The 16,393-nt window shown below is 43.6% G+C and overlaps 1 protein-coding gene across 1 annotated transcript; it reads left to right on the top strand.

The window, feature by feature from the left end:
* The first annotated feature begins 797 nt into the window (after positions 1–797).
* On the top strand, positions 798–13,701 carry LYSMD2 (LysM domain containing 2). Its single transcript, XM_065872752.1, has 3 exons — positions 798–1,070; positions 11,565–11,893; positions 13,147–13,701. The coding sequence occupies exons 1-3, from the start codon at positions 798–800 to the stop codon at positions 13,187–13,189; spliced, it is 645 nt and encodes a 214-aa protein (XP_065728824.1). The 3' UTR covers positions 13,190–13,701.
* Positions 13,702–16,393: the final 2,692 nt, after the last annotated feature.

The raw sequence follows: 16,393 nt of genomic DNA, 5'->3' as shown, positions 1-16,393 counted from the left end.
TTGGGTGCAGATAGTAAATTCTAAGCAGTGAGCCAGGAGAATGAACGGTAGCTAGGCAGACTTTCAAGGCAACACAGGACTAAAATTGGCACTGGTGTGCAATGGAGAGTGAAAGCAAAGCAACTGGAGGGTTAGTTTGAGGTCAGCCGCCCGGCCTTAGAAGCACTATCCCCCTGGAGTGTTGAGCACACCGGACCCTCCAGGCTGTTGAGATGGGCCTGGAGTAACTGTGTGTGTTTCATGGTCTTAATGTTTTCTGTGAGGCCCTGGGGTAATCGGGTGGGAGCGGGAAGTACCCTTGGCTGGGGGTGCTTGAAGGTCTGAGAAAGCTGGCGCCTGCTGGGGAATCAATAAAGGAGTCAGAGCAAAGCTTTGGTGTTTTGCTGTTTACAGGGTAGGGCTTTAACAAGGCTGTGTCGGCCCGGCGCGGGGTTGCCTCCGGGGCCGAGGGCGCCTAGGGATGGGGCCCAGTAGCTCCACGGCAAGGGGCCTTAGCGCGCCCCGCTCCTCGCACCGCAGGGCCAGCCGGGTCCCGGCGCGCAGGGTGGAGCCGGGTCGTCGGCGGGGCAGCAGCTGGAGCTCGTTTCGCTCTCCTCCCTGCAGGTGCGCTGGGGAAGGCGGAACGCGTAGGAGCAGGTGCCCACCATGGCCGGTCCGCAGCTTTCCGCCGCGGCCTCCAGCCCGCCGTCCCCGCGGAACGGCCTTCCGCAGCCCCTGTGAGGAGGAAGAGGAGGCGGTGGCGGACGAGGCGCCGCCCTCTTGGCGAGCTTCCCGACCCGGCGGCCTCCGCAGGACCCATGGCTGATTCCTCGCCCGAGCGGTCCCTGCGGGCAGCCGGACCCCGCACGCCCCGGTCCTCGGCCCCCTCGGCGCCGCCACCGTCGCGCTCGCTCTCCGAGGCCGAGGAGGCCGAGCTGTCGCTGAGCCTGGCGCGCACCAAGACCCGCTCGTACGGCAGCACGGCCAGCGTGCGGGCGCCGCTGGGCGCCGGCGTCATCGAGCGCCATGTGGAGCATCGGGTGCGCCCCGGCGACACGCTGCAGGGCATCGCGCTCAAGTACGGAGTCTCGGTGAGCAGTGCTGGTGGCTGCGGGCGGGGGCGCAGCAAGTATCGGGGCGTAGGGGAGGTAGCCAGCCGTCCCCTGGCGGCTCGGCCCCGAGCGCTTGCCCAGCGCGCGCTGCCGGGACAGCTACAGTCGCCAGAGCCTGTCCTGCAGCCAGAGGGGCGGGCCGCCAAGGCTCCCTCCCCGGGTGGGTGCCTCCAGTTCTCGATGCCCTGCCTGTACTCAGACCGGATCTGCCGCGTGAGGAAGGAAGGTCAAAGCGGACCAGGGCGTTGGCACCCTGGGAGCCAAATTCGCCCGATTTTGAGTCCCGGTCGTACTGCTATATATTTCCTGAAAGCCGAACTGAGGTGCAGACTTGGGCAGAGAATTTTGTTTTCTGGGTAAACAATCGCTGTGATGAGTCAGGAAAGGTACAGTTGTTCCCGCAGGATGGTTCTGTTTCTATTGATTATGCTTCTTTATTTAGAAGTGAAATTACACCCCTGGGCTCACTGGCAACTGTGAATGTGACTCCTGTCGCTAAGCAGCGGCCAAGAATGTGGTCTAGGTGAGCTGCAGAGCTGTGTTTATTATAAATTTATAAGTGTGTGTGTCTTGGGCCTATTGCATTACACCTCTGGGAAGAACATGGAAAGCTGAGGGAACATATTGTTTCATTAAAATTACTTATAATTAACTCTGAACTATGTGATGGCCTTTTTACATTTGAGCTCTATATCAGTTTTCAATGTTCCTTCCTGAAGCACCCTAGACAGCAATGGGAAGAAAGGTGATCTTATCTTTATCGTTCTCTTTAAGTGAAACTCTTTCTGGCCCTTCACCAGTGACAGAGACTGAGTCATCTCCTTTGCACACCCATTCTGGTATGTGTTTACCTGGCAGGTCCTTCTATCCTTTCAACATTTTGAGAGCAGGGATCTTGCTGTGCAGGCATGTACTGGAGACTTCATGCCATGGTTAGTCCTATTCCGCCCTCTTGGGAGTTTCTAAAAGTGAACATAGAACTTCAATTCTTGTATTTGCATTCATGGGGCCTGGTTTGAGTCAGAGCCAGAGGAAAGCAGCGTTGGGAAGTATCAGCAGCTACTCTTTCTGCTGAATGCCTGTTGTGTGCCAGGCATTGCATTTGTCTTGTTCCATCTTGTTCTTATTCAGTTTGATTTTCCTAGTAAGCCCTGGAGATAGGTGTAATTAATCTCCTTTTTACAGATGTGAAGGTGGATGAGAGGTAAGGATATTTTCCAAGTATGCTTATTCATTGAGACCAGCTTGAATTATCACAGTGACAAAGCATTTGCTTTGCCCTAGGTATTACTTCTGATTTCCATCCTTATTTATTTATTTATTTTTTGCGGTACGTGGGCCTCTCACTGTTGTGGCCTCTCCCGTTGCGGAGCACACGCTCTGGACGCGCAGGCTCAGCGGCCGTGGCTCACGGGCCTAGCTGCTCCGCGGCATGTGGGATCTTCCCGGACCGGGGCACGAACCCGTGTCTCCTGCATCAGCAGGCGGACTCTCAACCACTGCGCCACCAGGGAAGCCCTCCATCCTTACTTTTATCCTAGTCTTATCAAGAGCTCTCTTAGCATCTTGATTACTGAAGAAGGGAGGTCTTTTCTGTCTGGTTTCTGTGCATCTTATCTACTAGGCTAGGCTGACTGCACCTAGGAATCCATGATACCCAGAGAAGTGTTGTTTCCCTGGTCCCTACCCACAGCAATCTCTCTGCATCCCACTGCCCTCCATGACTTCATTTGGGTTGCTCAGAGCTCCCGAACATCTGCTCACTGCGGTTCTCCACCTTCTTTCTTTTTTAAAAAATAAATTTATTTATTTAATTTATTTTTGGCTGCATTGGGTCTTCATTGCTGAGTGCGGGCTTTCTCTAGTTGTGGCGAGCGGGAGCTATGCTTCGTTGCAGTGCTCGGGTTTCTCACTGTGGTGGCTTCTCTTGTTGTGGAGCACAGGCTCTAGGCGCTCAGGCTTCAGTAGTTGTGGCTCACAGACTCAGTAATTGTGGCTCGAAGGCTCTAGAGTGCAGGCTTAGTAGCTCTAGGGCACAGGCTTAGTAGTTGTGGCACAGGGGCTTAGTTGCTCTGTGGCATGTGGGATCTTCCCAGACCAGGGCTCAAATCTGTGTCGCCTGCATTGGCAGACGGATTCTTAACCACTGCGCCATCAGGTAAGTCCTGATCAAATGCTTTCTAATTCCTGTTTTCACTGATGTAGATCCTGTTACTTACAAATTTATCCCTTTTCATTAAAGCATAAATCAGGTTTTTCATTACCTTTATAAAGACTTGATTTTAAGATGTTAAGCTCAAGTGTAATGAATTGGGAACTATAATCTGTAGCCACAGACAGTCTGTTTCAGGGTTTCTCAACTGCAGCCCTATTGATACTATGGACTGGATATTTCTTTGTCTTGGGGGGCTGTTCTGTGCATTGTAGGATGTTTAGCAGCATCTCTGGCCTCTGCCCACTAGATACCAGTAGCACTGCCCCCCTCCCCCCCATCCAGAAATAGCCAGATATTCCCTGAGAAGCACTCACTGTTGGTTGAGAATCACTGGTTCTCATTTACTTTGGACCCTGAACTCTAGTTGATGAAATTGTTAAGAGACTCTTTCCACTGGTTCTGTAGAACTAGTGAAAGTGAAGATAATCACCATAACAGTGAACTGATATTCTTGCAGATATTAACTACAGACATTAATCGGATTTACTCATTGCAATTGATATTTCAGGTGGAAGTTAAAAAGGCAGAAAGGTTTTTTTCATTCCCCGACTGAACAGAGAGAAGTTGAGTGAGTTAAGTTTCTGATATTGACTGCCAAGATCACCCACATCGTATTTAGACTGGTTTTGGGTTTTTTTTTGGCTGCGCGGCATGGGGGATACTAGTCCCCCCTCCCAGCCCCAGGGATCCAACCCACACCCCCTGCAGTGGAAGCTCAGAGTCCCAACCACTAGACCACCAGGGCAGTCCCACCCACACTGTATTTAAATTAGTGTTTAAAGGAGTAGGTGATGAGATGTTGGAAATTTAGAGCCTACCTTGAACCTGCTGGATCAGAATATCCAGTAAAGGAGCCCAGGAATGTTCCTGTTTTACAAGCAGGGTCTCTTTGCTCTTTCCCAATGCTGTCCCTTCTTGGAGTCTTTGCCCTTGCTGTTCCATCCATCTGTTGGGAACACTTTCCCTGACATCTGCATGCAGGGCCACAGGTACGTGCAGATGTCGGACCTGTGTAGTCACATAGGCCCGATGTTGAGAAGAGCCCTGCACTTAATGCTCTGCTGTTGCTGTCTTGAAATTTTTAATAATTTGTGAACAAATGCCCCACATTTTCACTTTTCTCTGGGACCTACAAATCACGTAGCTGATATTGGCTGTGTGACTTGCTCCCTCACTGCCTTCAAGCCTGCATAAATGTCTCCTCCCTGAGGCCTTCCTGACCACTCCATGTCATACTGCAACGCTCCCTCATCCCAGTGCCCCTCCCCCCTTTCCTGTTTTGTTTTCTCAACAGTGTTTACCATTCATCTGATTTTTCTTTCCTCTTTTTTCCCAGCTTCTACCTTTCTGGTGATACATTAGTGAATAAATAAAAATCCATGCCCTCATGGAGCTTATATTTTAGTCAGTGGAGACAGTAAATAAACAAAATATGTTATATATCCGGTGTTGATAAGCAAAATGAAAAAAAAATGAATCAGGGGAAGGAGACAGGGCTGCTGGAGGTGGCTGCAATTTTCAAATGGTGTGGAGGTGGAAGACCTCACAGAGAGAAACTGAAACTGCTGGGGATCAACTGAGAAACTATTCAATGTAATTCAAATCTCAGACACAGACTTGCTTGGGCTGGAATTTCCTGGGCTTTGCTCATCTCCACTGAGACATTAAGTCTCCTCCCCCAACCCAGTATTCTAGATTTTGCTACAGCTTTTGTGGTGATCCCAGCTCCTTTCAGTTGGAGGCAAGCCTCTGGAGGGAACTGACAAGCTCCAGGCAGCTGCTGTGAACTTTTTGTTAGGAAGCCCTGTATATAAACTGAAAGTGGGTGAGAGGCAGTGAGGGAAGCTGTTATTTGCACAAACTTTTTCTTCATCTTTTTGTTACCCCCTGGAAACTTCCCTGTCCTCTACCCTCTCCAGACCACTGCCCCTCATATCCTGAGTCATTTCCTATCCAATTTTATTCCCGGGGTCTTCTCTTTCTCCTCCAATGAGCTGCTAAGCCCACTTGCTTCTTCACACTTCTCCTATCAGATGTCACCTTGCTGAGAAAAGGTGAAATGATTATCATTTTAGGGGGAACAAGTGCAGTGAGTTAGAAATATAAGCGTATATAAATCTTTTGTGTTTATAACTTTAGCTCCTGCTCTTGCTGGAAATTGTTGACCTTTGCTGGTCAAAGGGAAGAGAACCATAACTAAATAGTGCCACCTGTTGTAAGAAGTACGGTAAAGTAGCCCTTAGTAGTTTTAGGTTTTAATAGATTCTCATGCATTCTTTATTTAAAAACAACTTTATTGATATATAATTTACATATTACAAAATTCACCCATCTTAAGTGTACAATTCAAGGACTTTTAGTAAATTTGCAGAGTTGTGCAACCCTCACCACAATCCAATTTTAGAACAGTTCCATTACCCTGAAAAGATCCCTTACTCCCCATTCTCTTCTATTGTCGCAGATAACCATGAATCAGCTTTCTAATCTATAGATTTGCCTTTTCTGGACATTTCATAAATGGGATCTCATATATTCTTCTGAGATAGCATGGAGAAGAAAAAATCCTTTCCCTTATTATTAGCACATGGCAATGGAGGAGGCTGATAGCCACCAACACCTAGCACTTAATAGGAGACAGCGGAGTGAGGAGGTTGAATCCAGCACTTACTAGAACACGAGCTTGAGAGAATGCTTTAATGTTTAAGTCTTTTCCTCTATAATGATGATAATAATCAACTGAGAGTTGTGTGTATATGGAAATATCCCACAAGCAACACAGTGCTGTGTAAATGTTAGTTATCCTGGGTCCTGAAATGTTTTCAGAACAGTTTGTCTTTTTTTAAGGAATGGAGAGGAAGAAAAAGAAGCTTTGAATGTTGCATTCCCAGTTAGGCAGGTGGCCTAATGAAGCTGATCGAAAGTAGCCTTTGGGGAGAGTTCTTGATCATGCCCAGCAGCAGCTATTGAGATAACTTGGGGGCGGGGATATTTTGTGAGTTCCCTCCACAGTGAATTCACCTTTACAAATGTACTTACAGGGGAGTCATTTTAAACAAGTTGGTGGTGGTATTTGTTCTACCTGATTTCACCACGGTCGACCTTGTGGCCATCCTGTCAGCTCTTAACTTGATTATTCCATACATTGTTTCTTAGTAAGCAGATGGTAAATTTCACTGAATCACGCTACTCAATCCTGATTAGGAGACAGTTTTAAAATGAAAGCATTTGGTTGCTGTATCTCCCCCACTAGTCATTTGCTCTCAAGAAACTGAGGGTAGTTCTGCATCACTTTGAAAAGGTCACACTTGCTATTCTCAGCGTTCATTGGGTAGTAGGAGATATTGAACAGAGAGCAGGTGGTAAAGCTGTAGAGTTTTTCAGCTCTTCCTTGTATTGGATCATGACTTTTCTTAGTTTTATGTGAGGTGAAATTCCCAGAACATTAGACCCATCCAAGTTCAGATAAAAGCATAAAACATTCCAAAGCAAATTAAAATATCATTTCACTGTTTGGGATTATTTATATTTCTTATCTGTGCTATTGCAGTTTCTTCCATAACTGAGCTTCTTCCTGTTTCCACTGATGCCTCTTTCTTACCAATCCATTTTCCATAAAGCTGCTGGAGTGCTATTCAAATCATGTCACTCCCTTCCTTTACCCTCCAATGGTTTCCCATCACATTTAAAGTAAAATCCAAATTTTATTTATTATATGAGTGGCCTGCAGCTTGCTCATTACTCCCTATTTTAGCCACACTACTTTTTCCTGCTCTGGGGCCTTGTAACTACTCTTTCTGGAAGGACTCCTTTTTTTTTTTTTTTCCCCCCTGGCTTTTTGTGTGGCTGGTTTCATTCCTTAACTTCACTACTGGTAATAGAGTTTGGAGCCTATGGTTGTAAAGGAGAACAAGTTAAGATCAAATTAAATACCTTATGAAAAAAAAAATGCTCAGACCTCAGGGCAGTGACAGTATATTATGTTATTCATCTGGGCTTGTTTATATGAAATTTTCTTACATGTTTTTACTTTGTGGGAGAATTTTTTTTTTTTTCTTTTTGCGGTACGCGGGCCTCTCACTGTTGTGGCCTCTCCTGCTGCGGAGCACAGGCTCCGGACGCGCAGGCCCGGTGGCCATGGCTCACGGGCCCAGCCACTCCGTGGCATGTGGGATCCTTCCGGACCGGGGCTCGAACCCGTGTCGTCCCCTGCATCGGCAGGCGGACTCTCAACCGCTGCGCCACCAGGGAAGCCCAGAAATATTTTTTATGGAGAGAAAACTCTTACCTCCTTCCTCCTTATTTGCTGAATACATGTTAGGATCTGCCCTTACTTGTTGCTTTCTCACTTTTAACCAAGTTTAATGATAGTTGCTAACATTTTTGTGCGCTTCCTGTGTGCCATGCATTGTTCTAAGTGTTTTACATGAATTAACTCATTTAATTCTCATAATAATCATATTGTGTGGAAAGTACTATTTTCCTTACTTTACAGAAAAGAAAATAGACATAGGGGATGATTAGAAAGTGGTAAAGCCAGGATTTGAACCTGGAAAGTATGGCCCCAGAGCCCTTGTTTCTAAGTACTACCTTATATTAACCTCTTTTATCTGTTTTCACCTTCAGTTTCAAACCTGCCCATCCTTAGATTGGTTCCCACCTTGATGCTAACTATGTCTGGACATCCCTGATGTCCTTGATGCTGGCAACCATGTGTCTTCTTAGAGTCTAGACCATAATGGTCAACATACACCTTAAATGCTTGCTGGCAATGCTGAGATGGAGAAGAAGCAGTTCCTGACATTGGGAAGCTCATAGACTTGTTAAAAGAGGCAGTTCTATTGGTGAATCAATGGTAGAATGTCATGCATGAGAGCTAGGAGAGCCCTGCCCTTCATTCCCTGTGGACTCCCTGACTACACACAGCCTTTTACTCAGTCCATTTGTCTTGTGCTTCCTGTCTTCGGCCCCTTGCCTGGCTATGATGGCCTGTCTTGCTCTGAGTGATGGATGTATCGGGGTCCCCACAGAATACATTTAGCGCACTCCAAGGGTGTGGCCAGAGAGGGCTTAATGCAGGGACATTTACAGAAGTGTGAATAGGATTAAGAGAACCAGGAAGGGATGGTGCAGCACCCGAGACCAGCAACAGCAGGGAGACATTACCCCTAGGCCTGAGGGCCAGGGGAAGGAGTGGGGTACCCGGCACCGAGGAGAACGGGAGGAGTGGACAAGGGGCTGCCTGGTAGGAGCTCTGCTGTAGAGGGATGCAGGCACCAGAGTCATGGTGTGGTTGTTCTGCTGGTGACTTCCTTGGGAACACTGACTGGAATTCCAAGAACAAGGGGGTTTGGGGAGTGCAGTTCTGAAGAGGTCAGCCTCCTGCAGTTAGAACAAGTTCAAGAAGACTGGGGGATGGATTGGGAGGTGAGGGTGGGTTTAAAGGCAGAAGAATAACCAACAAAACAGATAACTTACCACCCCTTCCTGGTTACTTCTCTGGGTTCATCTTTTATGCCTGTTTCTCTGACCTGTATTAATTATTAATAAATTAATTAATCCATCCATCCTAAGCACTTAGTGTGCATAAGATCTTTGTTAAACCTGGGAGGCTCTAGAAATAACCGGTCTTGACCTGAGGGAATTCACAATTAATGGCTGATGTTCCCAGCCCATCTTCAGCAATCAGATCCCCGTGTTCCTGGCTGTTTCTGTCTTCCATCATTATTCCCAGGAAACAGTGTCTGTAAGCAGTTGTAGGCCCCTGTCAATAAGTATTTCAAGGGTACTGTATCAGTGAGGGTTCTTTCATGTACAAGTGACAGAAAACTCAAGTTGGCCTAAGCAATAAAAACAAAACAGAGTGGCATTTACTGGCTCATTACTGGAACTGAAGGGTGCGAGGGTATTCTGGTTTCAGGCTTTGATTCAGAGGTCTGATCGCTCTCCTTCAAGGTGGCATTGTTGTTAGGTTCCTTGTGGTGGAAGGATGGCTGCCAGCAGCTCCAGGCCCATCTCTTTCTCACAGAAAAAATAGAGGTCCTTCATCTCCCAGACTCAGCAGAAGTCTCCTTGCATCTCTGAATTGTTTCCAGATGGGACTGTGACCTTTCAGGAGCCGGGGAACTGTGATGCTTCAAAGGGCAGGAATGAGTCATGTGCTCACCCTGGAGCCAGGGGAGGACTCAGTGCCCCTGGAAGCCCTTATACTAATTAGGAGAGATGGAGGGCGTGGATGCTAGGTGGTGAAAACAAGAGGTACTAAAGGCAGATTAGGATATACCTGAACCTGCTATGGATAAGTTTTCAAGTTCTTTAATTTGCTCAAATCTAAGCCTAAACTAGACCAGAGACACTTAGGATTTTTAGATGTTAATTCTGTCTCTAAAAGTGTACCTGCCTATTCATGTTCTTTCTCACCCTTGCCTTCTCTCTTTTAACTAGAAACTAGAACATAAAAGACCACCCTACACAAAAGATACTTTAAAGTAGTATCTTTAAATGAAAAAAGAAAACATTGAATGTACTATTTGTGTGGATTCAGCTTATAGCTAGAAAGCAGGAGGAGCAGGGCCCATCTTATTCAACCATTATTTTTTCAGGCTCTTTGAAGTGGAAATCTAATTTTTTCGCTCAGTCGATTTGGCATTAAAGGATCCCAGAATTGGGTTCCATCAGTCATGCACTTTAATCTTGGTGTTGTACGTATGGACTTTAGAGTCAGACGGAAATTCTGGCTCATACAGTTGCGGAGCCATATGCACTTGGTCAAATCAGTCATCTCTTGTGTGCCTTAATTTCTTCATGGGAAAATGGACAGTAAGTACCATTTACTGCTAAATTGTCTCTCCCTTTCACACCTATATCTCTACACCTACACCCATATCCTCTATGCATATACATGTATAAAACTCTCATTTAATCCTTCCAACAACCCTGTGAAGGGTAGATGATACCTGTCTTACACATGAGGAAATAGGCTCAATGAGAGAAGTAACACGCTTATGTTCAGACAGTTTGTGCTGGTGGAGCTGGGATTGGAAATTAGCTCTGTCACATTCCCAAGCCTGTGTGCTTAGCTGTTGTACCAAGCTGTCTTGGTGACAATACCTCACAAGAAAATTAGCTGGTACAGTGCATGTAAAGAACCTAGCATGGCGCGAGTTCCCAGGCTAGTTGGGTGGAGAAGTCTGCAGATGCATGATGGTCGGGTGTGATGAACATGAGGGTAGGTATTTCTCCGACAGCTCTCCAAGAGTCCTGTCTGCACTTACCCACATTTGTGGACTTAGGCATGCCACTTAACTCCCTTGAGTCTCCCTTTCTTCATCTGTAAAAAGGAGGTGATAATATCTAGCTTGCAGTTCTGTTAGCAAAGTTAAATGAGGTAACATGTGTAAATTCCATTCCCCCTTTCACCCCTACCTGCTATCCCCATTTCTTTGGTTTGGAGGAATTCACAGGGTATGAAAGAGTTTGAAGTTATGAAACCTGTATTAAATTCTGTCTTCTTCATCTGCTAGTTGTATGATGATTCCTTGGTACATAATCTCCTTGAGTTTTGTTTCTTTTATTTGAAAAGTGGATCTTCAAATACCTAATCTGTAAGGTAGAAAAAATAAGATACTCTATGTAAAGTGCTCCCTACCTGTTTTCCTTACCTGTCCCACTTCTACCCATTCTTCAAGGTCCATCTAAAGTCAAAAGAATCAAAATCAGAACCCCACCTTCTCCGTGAGGGCTTTCTTAATGACTGCAGCCCCAGCCTACACCATTCTTCCTAATTCTCGTTGTACTTTTTTCTTTACCACCTCCTGTATCCATTAAATTTACCAAACACAATTCTAGAGATTGGAAGCACTCCATAAGGAAAATCACAGCACTAAGAATTTTGTTTTTTTAAATCAGATAATAGAAATGTTAAAATAAGATTGAAGTGTATTAAATAAGTGCTAAATATTCTACATTTTTTAACTTCAGGGATTTAAGGCTGCTTGGTAAAAGCTGCCTTGTAGGGGAAATAATGTAGCAGGGGAAAAACTAGTCTTTCTTCTTATAAAATTGTGAAAGAGAATTTTCTGGCACCTCTTGAAATAACTGGGGGTATCTGGAGAGGTGACTAACCCCGAATTAAGACTTTCAGATCCAGAGATAGCATTGCACACATTTTGCTTATGAATATTTTTATTTTGTGTTGTATAATAAACCCTACTCTTGGATTTATTTATATGTAACTCTGTTGCTTTTTTAAAATATTTTAGATGGAGCAGATTAAAAGGGCAAATAAACTGTTTACCAATGATTGTATATTTCTGAAGAAAACTTTGAACATCCCAGTTATATCAGAGAAGCCTTTGCTGTTTAATGGACTTAACTCAATAGATTCTCCAGAAAATGAAACTGTTGATAGTTTTTCTCATGAAGAAGACCTGGTAGCGGCTGGGGAAGACCTTTCCCCTCCCAGTCCTCAAGAATCTGATGCTCAGCCCATGCATCCGGAGGAAGTGTCAGCCAGAGATTTCCTGCAAAGGCTGGACTTGCAGATTAAGTTATCAACACAGGCAGCCAAGAAACTAAAGGACGAGAGCAGGTAAAAATATGCTGGAAAAATGTCAGAGGCTGAACAAATTACTCTTAAGATGTCCTTGCTTGGTCAAATTCTCTTTTCTTTTTTTGCTTTAAAAGCTAGATTTTAATTCTAGACAGGCTTTTTTTTTTTTTTTTTTTTTTTTGCGGTACGCGGGCCTCTCACTGCCGCGGCCTCTCCCTTTGCGGAGCACAGGCTCCAGACGTGCAGGCTCAGCGCCCATGGCTCACGGGCCCAGCCGCTCCGCGGCATGTGGGATCTTCCCGGACCCGGGCACAAACCCGTGTCCTCTGCATCGGCAGGCGGACTCTCAACCACTGTGCCACCAGGGAAGCCCTAAACAGGCATTTTTAATGTATAAAGTCTAAACAGAGCTACTGCATACTGCATGAAGCTTTATCTGTTGCAATGCTTTTGTTCTTGTTACTTCGTATAAAAAGTTTACTTCTTTGCTTTAATAGCATAACTGTCCAGCTAGTAGTTCTGGAGAGCATCCAAGTAGACGTCTAGTTGACACCATCAGAGGAAGCAGTGCCCTATAGATTACTTGTAAAATACTGTTCTTTATAAAACTTGCCAAAGACATTTATTACTTGTTACCAGGTGTTTCCTATATAAGATCTCATGTGAGCATTTTTTCTTTGTTCTTTAATTTGGTACTAGGGCAAAACTTTCTCTCTCCTATAGAATTGGTTTCCTTCTTCCTTTATCATTCCAAGAATGGCACAACCTATTGTGTTTTCTTTTTTGCCCTGGTTACCAGGAAGCTTGCAGCCAAAACTGGTCCTCAGTTCAACTACTACAATATTGCTGATGGTTAATATATTTGTATCCTTCTCCTTTCCTTAGTCGTGATTTTTAATTTCTATTTTATTCATAGTATATGTATGCCTTTTGTTGTAGGTACCTCAAATCCTTTTGAGAAAGAGGTAGAATATTAAAAATATAGACAAATATAAATGTGAATATAATTAATTATAATTTAATATAAACTTATATAATATAAACAAATACAAATATATAACAAGTACCATTCTTTATTCCAATAACTGAGACACCAGTAAAATGGGGACAATGAATATTCCTTAGTGAGTGTTTGCGTTTTGTACAACTTCCAAGGCATGCATGATATTATAAGTTGATATAACTCCTGCCCTTCTTTGGCAAGAGGATATTAAGTTGTATAATGAATATGTGTGTTAGTTTTCTGAGTACAGTTTTTAAACACTGATTTATGCTGTGTTTCTTTTTTTCAGAGATGAAGAAAGTCTCTTTGCAGCTTCCCTCTATCACAGTTAGATGATCAGGGGGCATAATCTAACCTGGGTTAAGAGATGGTTAGATCATAAAGAAACCAACAACTGATGATTCAAAAGCATCCCTTTTGGATTCTCATAGCATATATCTTTAAATCACAATTAAGTAGTTCCACCTACAGCAATTGCACTGAAGTGACTAGCTCCCTCTGGCTTTCTATGATCTTCAGTCTTTATTATGGCATGACAGCAAAATTGTATCTTAAAGCTCATCACTTTTGCAAGCGGTGGTAGTTTTTCGACTAGCTTTTGTAAATACTAGTTGACATAAAGCCACAAAGACTGTTTACATATTCAAGGTAAAAATGTTTATTTCCTGAGAAATCCTAATTATGTGAAAAACATGGTTGCTGTTTAAGTGATGCTGATTTTGCTATGTGTTTATAACTTAAGTGCTATATATATATATATTTCGATATGTATTACATATTCTGTATTACTATAAAGAAACAAATTTTGTCTGCTATTTTGTAAAATTAAACTCCAAAAGTCTGAATGAGAAAATAAACTATGTTTTCATATTTTAGTCTTCAGTTTTTTTCAACAAATGGGAATATTAAATTGATTTTTAAATTATAGTTTTAAATGGTGACAGCTTCTCCTCTACTTTAATGGTCTTTATTATTATTACTGTAGTTTTGAAAAAGGTTTCAATAATCTAAAAGCAAATACATTGCAATTACTAGTAACCTTTGCATTTAAATAATATCTGACTTGGTGTGTTTCAGATACAGTGAAAATATGGAATATATCAAAAGAAGAAGTAAACAACACCATGACTGGACACACTGGTGAATTTTAGCTTAGATTTCATTGATAAGTCACTTTATAGAATGTTTTACAGCATTTTACAGTCAAATGCTCATTTGAATTGAAGGGTTAGGTTTTTATTCACATAATTTGTCTTAGTTTTTTATATGTACAGGTTACAGCAGTAAAGTTTAAGAAATGTATTATTTGCAATTAAATTTTTTTGATCTCCATTTCTATTCAAGTATCAGGTTAAATAAATCTTTAAGCTTCCACAAAAATTCCTTGTATTTATCCCTCACCAGCATCCCAAAAGGAGTCTGCATTCTGTGAGACAAGAAGGACCTTGTTTCCCTTCTCTTCTCCCGTTTCTTTTTCCTCATTATCTTCTCCCTGCCTTGCTCCTCCAGGTCTTCCATTAAGCAGGAAACAAGTGCCCTTAGGTGTCAGTGTAGCAGAACTTGTTGAACCAGAACTGCATATATCCACCCCTTGAGACTAACAGGGACATGAATGGGAAAACAGTAGCTGTTTGCCCATGTCTTGAATTTCTTGTTTGTTCATAATGTCCACAATCCCTTGTATTTTGGGGTTTTTTCCTCATTATTTTTTCTCATGATAACCTCTGTTTTTATTTCTCATGTTTCTTTTTCCTAACGTTATTATCATCTTTGCTATAGGGTGATCTCCTTGTCATGCTTTGCTATTTTCTTGTATCCATCGCTACCTGAACTATGGGGAGGTCGTTGGAAAAGCAGAAAGCTAAAAGAAAAAAATAAAGGAAGGGAAACAGTTGTGTATGTAAGAAAAGGTCAAGGCCTCTAAAAAAAAGTCCAGGGATTTTTTTTTAATGTTAATAGTTTTATGCTATTTAACATAAAATAATCTGAAATTTGAGAGTAATCCAAAAGACACAAATCCAAAAACACTATCCAAAAGACATAAGTTCAAATTTGAAATGAAGACCACAATCTCAAAAACATTTTTCTGAGTCTTTTATTTTTGCCTAAGATCTCTCTTAGCAATTCGTAGCCAAAACATCTCTTCCCTCATCTTAAAGTTACTAAAAACTGATTTCACTGAGACCACAGTTGAAACGTCCTGGACTAGAGTTCTTTAGTCGCTGCCTTGCACATAGAAGTGCTGTGGAGGAGGGAACTAAGATAAGAACCTGGGTTCTAATCCTGGCTTTACCACTTCTTGGCCATCAGAGTTTGAGCATGTCCAGTGCTCTCTTTTTTTTTTTTTTTTTTTGCGGTACGCGGGCCTCTCACTGTTGTGGCCTCTTCCGTTGCGGAGCACCGGCTCAGGACGCGCAGGCTCAGCGGCCATGGCTCACGGGCCCAGCCGCTCCGCGGCACGTGGGATCCTCCCGGACCGGGGCACGAACCCACGTCCCCTGCATCGGCAGGCAGACTCTCAACCACTGCGCCACCAGGGAAGCCCCCAGTGCTCTTTTTGTGAACCTCATGTATGAAACAGGACTGAAGAGCTCCCTCTGTCCTGCTTATCAGTAGGAGTTAAGGAATGTCAATGTGCTCTGAAAGCTACAATGAACTCCCTTAGTAAATGTCTTATTTTTTAAAATACTGCATAGATATTTAGATAAAGTATAGAAAAGTGAATGGATAAAATGCTTGAGTCATAATCAGCTAATTCTCTCTAATGTAGAAGCAGCGTGTTTGGACTACAGGCCATGGTGAAGTCGAGTCAGCCATGTTATCAAAGATGACTCATGCAAACAGTCTGACTCATCGTGCTTTGGCAAGTATAGTTCTGGCAAAGATGTTTTTAGTTCCCTCTCACCATTCACCAACGGGTATTGGCTTCTCTAGAACATACTGAGTTTTGTTTCTGTGTGTGTCAGGCTGTGGTTTTTGTTTTTGCAATTCTAGAGAGAGTAGGGAAGAGCAGCAGTGGTCTCCTCCCTGTGAAAACAGCCTCTTGTAGCTTTCCTGTATGTTCCCCAGTCCTCACCAAAAACTGAATATGAGGTAGGGACGTTCAAGACAGGTGTCAGAAGCCATCTGAAGTACTGCCAGCTGATATACATAGTATTAAGTTATTTTTATGATTTTCAACTGAAATGTATAGAAAAATATTTATGTACTTAATTTATATTGAATAATACATTTTCAAAGCATTAACATCTCCGGAGGACCTTGGGTCACTGTGTGTTGTTTCCAGGACTGTGTTGGTGGTGGTGGCTGAGGAAGAGGGGTTGCAGGGATCCGACATTCATTAACCTTGTCCTCTAGGGGAACTCATCTACCAGCTTTGGTTCACAGGGGAGGGAATGATTTTTATCTCTATATCTCCCCTACTTCCTGGCCCTCTTGCTCTCTGTTGAGAAACCTTGGCTTGGATCAAATTCCGTTTAGATGACTCAGACCTGGCATCAATTTTTATCTTGCTTTATGTAGCGTTTATGACCTCA

The sequence above is a fragment of the Phocoena phocoena genome, chromosome 2 (genome assembly GCF_963924675.1).
Source record: "Phocoena phocoena chromosome 2, mPhoPho1.1, whole genome shotgun sequence".
NCBI classification, from domain to species: Eukaryota; Metazoa; Chordata; class Mammalia; order Artiodactyla; family Phocoenidae; genus Phocoena; species Phocoena phocoena.
Note: the sequence above shows the minus strand (reverse complement) of the source record. Positions and strands in the feature narration are given on the sequence as shown.